This window comes from Penaeus vannamei, chromosome 9 (genome assembly GCF_042767895.1).
Source record: "Penaeus vannamei isolate JL-2024 chromosome 9, ASM4276789v1, whole genome shotgun sequence".
In the NCBI taxonomy this organism is placed as follows: Eukaryota; Metazoa; Arthropoda; class Malacostraca; order Decapoda; family Penaeidae; genus Penaeus; species Penaeus vannamei.
Window position 1 is genome coordinate 13,538,825 of NC_091557.1, and position 12,500 is coordinate 13,551,324.

A 12,500-nucleotide genomic window follows, 5' to 3' on the forward strand; every position below is an offset into this window, starting at 1 on the left:
TGAGCTAATTACAGCTTTTAACCAAGCAACTAATATCACTCTCGCCGGCAACGGTTTCATGTACATCACGTGATTCGCTTCGTCACTTTTGGTTGTGTCATATCCGTTGCTTCCCTACTTGCGTCCTGAGGCCCAATTGCTGCCCTTGTTGTACATTGTGAGCTGCATAGCAAAAATATAGCTTTTTGTCTTCGAAGAACATTTACATGAATGTGTTTCCTATCTTTTACCAGGAACATACGTTACGTTTTAAACAATATAGAAATGGGTTATTTTATCTCTTACAGATAGCATGATATATACCTGCTTCATATGCGACTGCGCAACACGTACTGAACACACACACTTGCGGCGAATTCATGTCCCGAAACTCTGAGCAATAAAAGCTATGTACAAACGTAGCAGCAACAAATAAAAAGACAAATGCCACTTTACCTTCCCTTGGTTCCAGGGCCACTCGCTCAGATTTGCCGTGGGAGGTGGGTTAGTCATGAGGCCGCAACTTATTCTCTTTTTAACTTTTTTTATTTCAAATTCTTTCCATGTTCGGTTTGGAATGGGCGCCAAAATGTCGCCCTCCGCTTTTTGGTAACTGATTATATGAAGAGGTATCTTCCGCATAATTCGTCTCCTTATGTAACTTGAAATCGGAAAATACAAAAATGTTCATGGCTGAATTGTGTGCTATCCTTGCATCCCAGCAACATTGAAGATGATTATGAATTTTAGGAACCAATTCATTGATATATTGCGACTCTCATTGTGCACTGCTAACAAGATTGGTTAAACCTTGCACATTAGAAGATAACCCTGTTGGGTGTAACTGCACATATTGTTATGTAGCTTGCCTGATCCATGAGTTGACATGACACCCACTGTCAGATGTCTTTATGAGAAATGGGGGAGGTGGCACTGGAGGCATAAAAGAGACGACTTTGACAATTAACGACGTGTCCATCCCAACCGACAAATGAAAGCTGTGTTAACAAGGGTTAGAATCAGCCCCTCAACACTCATGGGCGGTTGGTGGCTGAAGTGATGACCGTCTTTGGGAAGTATACCAAGGCCATTCATATAAAAGGGTCGCCCGCGAATTCTCAGACCAATGAATCATGTACCAGTCCCTCTTTGGGACAAGTACACTAAACTTCGACGAATAATGATGGTAATTAGTGCGTACGGAATTATACATCATTTTCATTGTAAGCTGTAAAGAGTGGCGAGAAATCTGCTGAGAGCTCAGGCTGTATAGCTACATTAACAAAGCTGAAGAATGTTTACAATTAACATATTTAATTTGGATAATACTGTTGATAATAAGGATACCTGTTCCATGATTTGTACTTGGAGCGAAAAAAGTCCCAACATAGAGATCGCAGAACTTTATTTCATGCAATCCCGTAGACTATATTCTCAGGTTATCACAATTAATTAACCCCTCGTTCATCTTAAACCTTGTGATGTAATATCATACAACAGATTAAATATTTCATGCAAAATGTAGCCATTACTGTGTAAATGAAATTGAAAACATTACATAGTTTTAACTCGCGATCTCTATCACCTGTCTCCAACATTGTTTACCTTCGTCTTGTCAAAAGGGAAGGAGGCCGCGACGCTTACATAGAGGGGTGAAAGACAACACTTTTCGTAAGGTTATGAAAGATTTATGCTGGTAAGAGGACTTTATTAAGTTAAATGGTTTGGTTTACGGGTAGATGTTGCAAATGGCAAAGTAAATGCTGTGTTTTCTTTGTCCGTAAAGGTATAGAAACGAAGAAGTGAATGAGAACCTTTTCTTTTTCGTCACGGGAATGAACCCATGACACTACGCTGTAACAATATATTCAGTTTCATTCGGTTTAATCACTTAGGTTGGTGTGTGTAAAACTTTCTCACAAATATTTGATGATTGGTTATTAGATTTTTGGGTTTCATCAAATGCCATGTTGAGTATTGTTAACCATAGGCGTCTTCTGTACGCCTCAGTAAAATTAATACCAGTGTTTAATCCAAACAGTACTTGTCCTGAAGATGCAAGACGCACATGCCAGATGCACTAATCATTATGATCATCAGTACATTTCAGTTTTACATGAAGGAGCTAGTGTTTGTGAAATAATTGGCAGTTACCCATTATAATTTTCATATTACTCGATAATGTTTATAGCAAGATGTTTGCTCTAGTAAGAGAATAAATATGCATTTACAGTAGCATAATATAATGAAGACATAATATCTGACAGTACATGTAATATGCAAATATATGGTTTCAAATAGCTTCTTAATTTTATATAATCAATTTAACTAAAGGTGACAAACAAACATCAAGTATTCATAACATCAATTCATTATTCAGATTTTCTCTGACAGCTCTTCTGTTTGTGTGATCAAGGGGTACAGGTAGCTTTTTGAGTGTGTTGCCTGATAACAAATTTCCTTGCTGTTTTAGAATTCACAATAGTTTAAAGAATCAGAAAGGTCATACTTTGGATTTGAAACCTAAAAGTAAAGTTATTTAAAGCTTTCTTTTTTATTTCATTAAAATACTGTAGAAGATGGGAATATTTTTCCAACCTGGAAATAATTTTTTTAGTTGGTAAATTCTGGAATTCTCTGCAGGATTTTCTCTTCAATTTTCTTTTCATTGTTGAGGGTTGTATATGCAGTTTAAATATCTTGCAACTTAGTACTCTATTTGCCTATTGGGGGCTTCGCTCTTGGAACCAATCCAATTGTCATGGACTTACTTTCTGCACAGCATTTGTCACAACCTATTTTTTGCTTTCTGTGGTTATTCTTTGTCTGTGCTGATTTTTTCATATATCAAACATATTCCATAAATATAGCTGTAACAGTGTAACATCTTACTCCCACTTAAGGTATGAGAGAGGGAGAGGGAGAGAGGGAGAGAGGGAGAGGGAGAGGGAGAGGGAGAGAGGGAGAGAGGGAGAGGGAGAGAGAGAGAATGAATATTTTTTGCAGTAACTTTCACTGTTACAGTAGTGTGATCGACTTGAAACATGCTTGTGATGGACCAATCAATCGTGATCGTTTCCCTTTCTTTATGATAGTGTCATTACATTTCCTGTAAATGTATGTCAGTATATTAGATGTTGCACAACTTTCCTGTTATCAACCTTCAAAGAAAATGGCATAAATGAAAATGTCTTATTTTCCGTCATTCTATCCATCACAGGAAAAGTTTACCTAGACTATGTGAAACTGAAACTATACCCAACAAAATTCCCAATAGCATTGTAGAGATTGAAGTATTTTTTTTACTTTGTTAGGTAATATAAAGAAAAAAAGAATGATGAAGAGAAATTAAGCAGATATAAGATTTATCCAAATTTTAAGAATTTCATCCACAATAACCTTAGCAAAAGGGGGTCTCCTTCTCCCTTGCCTTTCACCATAATATATTCAGGCAAGGTGGAGCTTGGGCAATCCAGTGAATATATGTTTCTTCATTTCTTTATGTTCAAGGAATAGTCCTAATCACTGGTGACACCAGAAAGACTTGAATTCCAGAAATAAAGTCTTATTTGAGCATGATACTTGAAACCTACCAATACCAAGGAAATGGCAGTGATATAGAAAAAAAAACAATGGCAACTTACCATAATTTTTTTTACCTTTGATAGATAACTGACACTGCATTGGATTAATATCCCACATACTAGAGACCAGTTCAAGTATTAAACCATTTGCCATTAGTGATATGCTATCAAATGATATTCAATTATGTTGTGATTCTTTGTCGTGGTTGCCAGATATTGTATACCATATTGTGAGCTGGATAATTGTCCATGCATAGAACAGCACACACTGATGTATGGCCATTTATGCCTGATTTTGATAAATTAGAGGAGATCAACACTTGCTATATTAAAAAAAAAAAAAATCCTATTCTGTACGGTGTTACTGAAAATGAAGAAAAGGAGTGCACTCATACATTGTATTTATAATCAGCATTTGAATTTCTTGCCGTACTGAATTTTTCCAAGTTGCTCAAGATATTTACTCTGTGGTCTCAGATACTACACAGACAGCATAACTCATTAATATGTTAAGTAGCTCATGTGTTACTTTGCACTTGTGAAAATCAGTCTAATGTGAATATCAATATCTGCTCTTCCATATACATGTATTTCACATATTTTTGTTATTGTTAAACTTCTAAAACCTTTTTGAACAGTTTTTTTTATATATTTTTTAACTGTGATCAATCCAGTAACAAGCATCAGTGAGATTATTTTTCTTTATTGTTGTGTTGATTTAGAGCCCCTCTCAATAACAATAAAGTGACTATGCATAAGAAATAGACATCATCTGAGCCCATAAAATATCCAAAATATCAATAAAAGTGCTCTTACATACCAAGCAAGGTTTGGAAGATGGAATTATATATAAAGGCAAAGTAATTATTCTGTAGTTTATGTTAAGAAAATTGTTGAGTTTATACTTGCTGTAGGGAAAGTGTAGGACTCATCTGCTCCCTTGGTAGCAGATGGGTGCACAAAATTGATATTAACAGACATTCAAAGTAGCTGCACACAGATGGTGTGAGACCTACTTTTGGTCTGGGCTCATCGGTATGGATAGGTGTCATAAAAATGGCTTTGGTGGTGGCTTTTCACCCATTTAAGTGATAGGCATCAGTATTTGGTCTTGAATATCCTTGAAAGATATTAGGCTACTCTTCCATAGTGATATAATCTTTTTTGTAATTAGTTGTTGGGTTGCCAGTAGATATCAGGCAGGTGGGTGGATTGGTGATGGGGCACAGTTCCCAGTTTAATGAAAGATCAACAAGAACACTGCAGAAATATATAGTAAAAAGAAATAAGTATGGAAGAGTGATTGCCTTTTATTATCTGTATCTATGTGCATTTAGTTGACCTGGAGTGTGGCATCACTTGGCAACTTATTTAGGCAAGTGGCTGAAGTGAATGCACATGGAAAAAGGTAATTCTACGTAAGAGAGCCACGCCTATTTGATGTTGTTTTTTCTCCTACCCCCTTCAATCTTGGGGGATCCATGGAGAAATGGGGGTTGAAGGTGGGGGAAGACATACATACGGGAGAAATAGTGGAATCAAAAGTGAAAAAAAAAAAAATTAAATGCAAAATCTGAATTAGTATCTGGCACCGCTGCTAGATGCGCCATGCCGGTGTCAGTGTTAATGAAATCCCGACGAAACTTGTTGACCTAACCTAATCCGGAACTCCTTCCCTGGGGTATTTCCCTAATGGGGGCAATCCCCTAAACCCCCTTCCTTGGACTATTTCCCTATCAGGGGCAAACCCCCAGACCCCTTTCCCTGGGGTATTTCCTTACACCTTTCCTGTGGGTATTTTGCCATACAAACGAAGCATACCTTCCTAACCCCCTACTGGGGGGCAAGCCCCGGACTCCCTTCCCTGGGGGTATATTTTTCTGTTAGGAAGGCAACCTTTGAATTTCAGTTAAAGCACACCCTGTGAGGTCCCCACAATTTTATTAACATAATTACAAACACTAATCAATAATTCTATTATACTTTCCTCCATATATGTAAAATTGATTCTTTCAATGGTTTGAATTATGCTCAGAACCCTTTTTTTTTTTTCAGCAGATGAGATAGCAAGAAACATGGCCATGGATATGGATGCCATTTTTAAAGTGATAGGGGAATTTGGTCCCTATCAACGACGCGTGTACTTCCTACTGTGTCTTCCATTCATTTTTGTTGCAACTTCAAACCTGGCATATGTGTTTATTGGAGCCACTCCAGAACATTATAGGTAAGTTTTCTTTGGTTAGAGATTTGAAAAATTTGTTCCAATCTCAGTTGAAGTGATATCTCCCTCTCCCCCCTCCCTCTCTCTCTCCCTCCCCCCCTTCCCCCTACCTCCTCCCTCTCTCCCTACCTCCCTTCCCCTCCCCTTACCTCCCTTCCCCTCCCCTTCTCCTCCCTCCCTCCCTCTCCCTCTCTCACTCTCGCCCTCTTTCCCTCTCTCTCTCCCTTCCCTCCACTCTCTTATTAGTCAATAGATTATGTTATTATTTTGTTATTATTATATCTTTATTCCTGTACATGCATTAATGTAATGTGGTCATTCTTTCATATTACAGATGCATTGTGCCAGCATGTGATACAAATCTTACAGATCTCCAGTATAATAGAACATTCTTAGAATTCACCATTCCCTACAACAAAACATCAGGCTTTTCCAAGTGTCAACGTTACAAACACATTGATGAAGAAGAAGGTTGCATTCCTTCAGCTTTCATGGAGAACACAACAGAGGACTGCCCAGAGGGGAAAGTGTTTGATACTACTGTATATGCTACCACAATTGTAACAGAAGTAAGTCATTATTGAACTTCAGTTAGTCTTGTAGGCCTTTTGTGTCGGTGCATGCATTTTTTTGTATCTTCTAGTTTTTTTTTAAGGAATTTAGATTCATTTTTTGTATGTTACTACATTCTGATTCTGTATGGGATATATAGAAGGTAATATAAGTAAATAAGAGAGAGAAGAGAGATGAGTATGAAGTTGCAACTCTGTATTTTTCAATAGGCATATGCAATAAGTAATAAGGCCATATCATTTCTCTCACACTTTTCTGCTACATCACTGGTGAGATGTACAATCGTGGGATGCAACTATCATAAGATGAATTATATTCAGATGAATTAACATAAACCAAACCTTCTTCTGTCACAAACAAAACCAGATAACTTGCATCATTAGTGTTTGCTTCTTTATTACAACTCTTATAATCAGGTGACTGTAAATATTAATTTTATTGACACCATACGCTGGGTAATAGTTCTTGTTCTGATAACTAGTATATGTGCATGGAGTTGATTGTCAGTACCTCTGCTCTTTCTCATCTTTCATTTATTCCTTTTTTTTAAATAACAAGATGTTTGAACAGAAGTTACTTGTCTGTCTGTTTTTCTAAGTGATGGCTGAGAAGACAAAAATTAAGCTCTTTGCTCTGTGCAACCAATAATGCATTTAGCAGTCACCTGGGACAATATTTCACTTGTATCTCACTCAATAAGATAATCTACTGATGATGGATAGGTTGTTTCAGGCTATAGTTCCTATGAGCTACTTGCCATAAAGACAGTGATGGTTATTGATTCTCTTTTCTGGTTGTCTGATATCCTTTAAGAATGGCCCTACTTGCATTTTTAGTGGTACACTACAGAAATTCCATTTTTGACATTAACGCGTTGGATCTGGTTGCATTACGGAAATCACGGTGCTGAAAATACGGGCAGTGTGTTACGGAAGTAGCCAACATCCCAGGTGTGTGGTGCATAATCCAGTTATGCTTGAACACTCATGATTGGGGACAAGACTCTGTGCCTCCCCTTTGCAAAGTAATTTTTTAGCTTTATTGGAATTTTCCAATACCCATATTTGTCTTTTGATTTGCTTTGTCCAAATGGTAATAGCTTGTTTTCCTTGCACAGACTCCTTATCATCTCTCTATGTTGTAAACTACCCAGTGCAAGAAAAAAATATATGAAATATTCGGCTATTTGTGTCATGTATCTTATTTTTTCGTAATTTTCCGTAATACAACCTGCGCCGCCGGTCACAGCGGTCAGGAATACAGTTTGCAACATGGAAATAGAGCCAACACTCTTCCAGTCACGGCTTATGCATGTTACATTCCACATTCGTTTATCATTGGAAATAATGCTAAAGCCCCCGTTTAAGTGCCACACGAGTCAAATCAAGAGGTTTGTGCACTCGTGGTGAGTCCTTTCCATCACCCTGGCCTTCCCTGTTGACAGCACGTTCACGTCACCCAGCTCTTGGCCATTTGCCCGATGATGGGATGTTCACTTCACCTGGCCCTTGAATCAGATTTTTCCATGACGAGACCGTAATGTCATCCAGACCATAGGGGATAAAAATATCAAGATTCATTTAGGTCATGCAGTTTTTAAGTGTGATAACATTCTCTTCTTTGGCTTAGCAATATTTCAAAAGAAATTTGGTAACTGAATACTTTGCTTCCTCCTCTGTACTCCCAAGATAGGAACAGTTTGTCTATATAGCTGCTTTATTGTCTACCTTCCCTTAGATTTTTATTAACACAATTAGTTATTCTATGTATTTATCAACTTGTTCACACCAATGAATCCATGCCATGCCTGCTCTAAATTATACATGCTAAAACAGTTTTTGAATTAAAGGATCATTTATGCTGCAGCTAAAATCATAAGCAGTGGGGGTAACGGTATGTTTCAGATTTCTAACCTATGTTGCTGACTATGTGCAGTGCTCTGTGTGTTGCTTGATTTGACATGGTTAAAAACTGTCCTCATAGGGTTAATGCATATATTTTCCTATTGAAGAATATGCTAATTGACACAACTTGATACTTACAAAGAAAACAAGAATCACATTCTTTCTTGGCATGGGTGTAAGAACAAAACAAAGGAAACATTCTGAAAATGTAATAGGTAGCAGATTATATGTCCTTTTACATGCATGAAATCCAATGTGCTTATACCTACCCTGTTCTTAACAGTTTAACCTTACCTGTCATGATGCTTGGGAAGCAAATATGGCACAGACAATATACTTCAGTGGAGTTCTGATTGGAGCATTCGTCTTTGGTTTCATTGCTGATAGGTGAGTTGATCATCAGTGTCTAATTCCTTTTCTAAAGTTGCTCTTGGTGCCAACAAGAACATTCAGTGGTCTGAAATGAGGAGTATGTGTTTATTCTTTATGTAACATTTTTATTATAGTTATGATATTAAGATGTAAGTGAACATTGAATTATTTTGTATTATGCATCTAAATGGTGTATTTAGAATCAGTAGAAATCTTCATTGAGAAAATTCTAAGTAGACAATGTAGAATATTCATCGAATGCAGTGGTATCCTCAATAAAACCAGACCCCTCATAGATCCCCTAAGATCAGCTTTATGTATTATGACATTTTTGGTTGAAGATGTGTCTGGTAGGTTAAGAAAGATTCCAGATAAAAGGACAAGAGAGCAATATTTTTTCTTGTCAGTATTGTTGTAGATATATTGAGATAAGAGCCATCATTCATTAAGAAATTTTTGTATTTTGCATTACTGATAGTAGATAAATGACTATAGTCACATTTTCACTGAATCATATATACTGTCTATATAATTGCTTTATTGCTTAACAAAACGATTAACAGTAATGAGTGTTATTACATCATGATTTTCTACTATGTTCTTTATAATTGTTGCATAATCATTCATTCATTAGGTCTTCTTTGTCAGTTCATTAGACAGAAAACTATGTTTAAGTAAGTCCTTTTTCATGCTTTTTACCTGTCACTATTTGTTTATTTTTTATTTTTTTTATTTATTTATTTTTTTCTTATACACTTTATTTATTTGCTTTTACTCTCTTCAGTTAATTTCTTTGCTTCTTTTCTTTGTATAAGTTTTATAATATTTTAATTTTTGTGAATTGTCTTCAGAATTGGACGCATGCTGACAATCTTAATTGGGCTCGTTTGCATGGTGGTCTCCGGTGTAATCACAGCCTTGGTCACCAGCTTAAGAGTGTTTAATGTTATGCGATTCTTAAATGCAATGATGGCAACTGCAGTCTTTCAGACATCATTTGTGCTAGGTTAGTACGTTTTTTTTCTAATGGGAGAATTTTTTCCTTTTTGATATGGGTAAATTAGATTATTACATTTTCATATATGTAGACTAAAGGAATGTCTTTGTGTAGACTTTATTAATCCTTAGAATGCACAGTTGTCAATTTTTAATGTTAAAAAGTCTTGTGAAATTATTGCTTTTTTGTTTTTCTTTCTTTTTTTTTCTATTGTATTGTTTTGTTTTGTTAACCTGAAGAAGAAAGAAAAAGAATAAAAGGTTTGATTTTTTTAAACATAGGTATTATTATACCTTGCATGTTCATGTATTAAATATTTTCCAAGTGAACATATCATATTTTAGATTTAACATGTTAGTATGATTTACAGATAGTGATTGATGATTATTTTTTAAGGTATTTCCCTGCTTATGCTATTTATTACTGTATTTTATCTCTTTTATTATCTTAAAGTATTTTATTTCTAATGGCATATCTTATTTTGTTTTTCTTTGATTTTTTACCCATTACTGTCATGAAAGTATTTGCAAAATGTTAATGGTGAAAAATATACATTATGACATATTATATTGACAAATGTATAAATGGTTGAATGTAGGTATTGATATGGTACCTCATTTATTGTGTTATATGCATGGGTGCATAAGCAGTTATGCATATTGATTTGATATGTGATGTAGATCTTTGTTCATATCTTCAGCATATGAACTAGAGAACTTCAAGATTTATTCATTTTGATTATTTCAGTTATATGATGAAGAGAATTTTAAATAACTACTGGATAAACAGCTGAAGATTTGTGATTATCTAGTTTAATTTTTTTTTCTGTGCCACTTTCTTCCTGCAGGAATGGAATGTGTAGGAGCAAATTATCGTGTGATGTGTGGTATAATTGGGGAGTATTTCTTTGCACTTGGGGAGGTGCTCCTGGGGCTGGTGGCTCTCTGGATTAGAGATTGGAGAATGATCCAGCTTGTGATATCTGCCCCAGCTGCCTGCTTCATCTTTTATAAATGGTAAGATGACAGGCACATGCACATATATCTGTGTATGTTTGTTTGTTTGTGTGCTTGTGCGTGTGTACATGTGTGTTTGCTTGTGCGTATGTATGTCTTTGTCTGTGTTAGTCTTACTTTTTGTGACTATATGTATATATTTTTGGTATACATGGTTTTATGGCACAAGTAGTCATTTTTAATTTCAAGTGTTACATTTTGAGGCCAGTCAGGAAAATTTAGCAGCACTCAAAAAAAAATCTTTAATTTTCACTTCTCCCATTCAAAAAACTAAAGCAGTAAAAGAGTGAAACAAATAACACTTTCTTCTTCTTTTATAGGTTTATTCCAGAGTCTCCCCGATGGTTATTAGTTCAAGGAAAAACAGAAAAAGCTTACACTGTTTTGCAGAAAATAGCAAAGGGGAATGGCAAGGATTTGCCACTCCATTTAATGCGGGTATGTAATTGCAATAAGAAAAGAAAATGTTGATTTTTTTAATATTTAATAACAATTGATATATGCTGGGAGCTAGAAAAATAAACACCAATGATTGAGTATAAAGTTGCTTGTAATGATTTATTACTTTCAGTTATTTGTGGTCAGTAAGCTCTGCGAACAGTGCATTCTTTTCTATTTTTTTCTATATATAATATTATAACCCTATATGCCTTTTTGACATATAAGTAATATGCAAATTGAATTTATTAAGTTCTGCTTACTTTCTTTACACAGGAGAGCGAAGAAGAAAATTCAGGAGAAGAAGATGGGACTGCTGGCGAGAAGATGAAAAATAAGCCTACTATACTAGATATATTCAAAACACCTCTTCTTTGTGTAAGAATGTTCTCAATGTTTTTCATCTGGTAAGTCAGTGGATTAACCATACTGTTTTAAAGTAATAAAATTATAGGAGTTAAAGATTCTGTCTTTGTTTATGTATACATGAGATGGTATAAGTGCATTATACAGTATGGAGTAGGACACAGTTGTTTATTAATATTTCTTTTTTGTATACATTTATATGACAGTAAGATATTGAGAATATAGAGTTTAGTGGATTTGTAAGATGTTTACCAACAGAACCTATTTAGTTTGTGGTGGACTGATTGCTAAGTTAATAAATGTATGTATGTGTTTAAGTGATCAGGGCATGCATATGTAGGAGTGTGTGTGCAAGAGTGAGTGGGTGCATGTGCTTACATGTAACCTATAGAGATAAAAGCATCTTGTGTAGAACTAAAGAAATTCCACCTATGATTGTGATACTATAGTTTTGTATGTATAGGAATATTACAATATATGGTAATTATAAAGAATTACCTTTTATTATCAGTGTTTGTCTTTTTGTCTTTTATTACAGGATAGTGACTACTCTGGTATACTATGGTATCAGTTTGAACGCTTCCAGTTTAAGCAGCAGCGACACTAGTTATGGGCCATATTTAAACTTTATATTAGTTGCCCTTGTGGAAGTTCCAGGTATGTATTGTAAAGTATAGATTCATTTTTGTAAGTAGAATATGTCAAATTAAATAATAAATAATCTGAATCTACTTCCATGCTGTCATTAACCCATATACAAATGTAAAATTATATCTTATATACTCTGGAAATTTCTCTTTTTTGTTGTTGTTTATTGCCTCTCCTATTAGGAAAATTAAGATTTGTTTTTTCTTTTCAGGTTACACACTAGCATGGCTAGGAATGTGTAAATGGGGAAGGAGAGGCTCCCTGGCAAGCTCCCTGATTCTGGCAGGAATTTTCTGTGCTGGCAGTGGCTTTGCTGAAGGTAGGTTCATTCATCTTCACTATGGAAGGAAACTTCATTGTTCATTATGGATTTAAACATGATTAAAGGTAATGTAAAGT

At 35.4% G+C, this 12,500-nt stretch overlaps 1 protein-coding gene across 4 annotated transcripts in view; it reads left to right on the top strand.

Annotated features, from left to right (window-relative positions):
• Positions 1–1,545: 1,545 nt before the first annotated feature.
• The window catches only part of LOC113824005 (organic cation transporter protein), a 24,729-nt gene continuing 13,774 nt past the window's right edge, over positions 1,546–12,500 (top strand). For 2 of the 4 annotated variants that reach the window (XM_070125332.1, XM_070125334.1), the window contains exons 1-10: positions 1,546–1,675; positions 5,619–5,790; positions 6,122–6,356; positions 8,548–8,651; positions 9,488–9,642; positions 10,481–10,649; positions 10,970–11,087; positions 11,364–11,494; positions 11,992–12,110; positions 12,313–12,420. In XM_070125332.1, the coding sequence (XP_069981433.1) occupies positions 5,639–5,790; positions 6,122–6,356; positions 8,548–8,651; positions 9,488–9,642; positions 10,481–10,649; positions 10,970–11,087; positions 11,364–11,494; positions 11,992–12,110; positions 12,313–12,420 (1,291 nt within the window). In that variant the 5' untranslated portion in view covers positions 1,546–1,675; positions 5,619–5,638. The remainder of the gene's footprint in view (positions 1,676–5,618; positions 5,791–6,121; positions 6,357–8,547; positions 8,652–9,487; positions 9,643–10,480; positions 10,650–10,969; positions 11,088–11,363; positions 11,495–11,991; positions 12,111–12,312; positions 12,421–12,500) is intronic. The other 2 variants (XM_070125333.1, XM_070125335.1) reach the window with 1 other exon arrangement.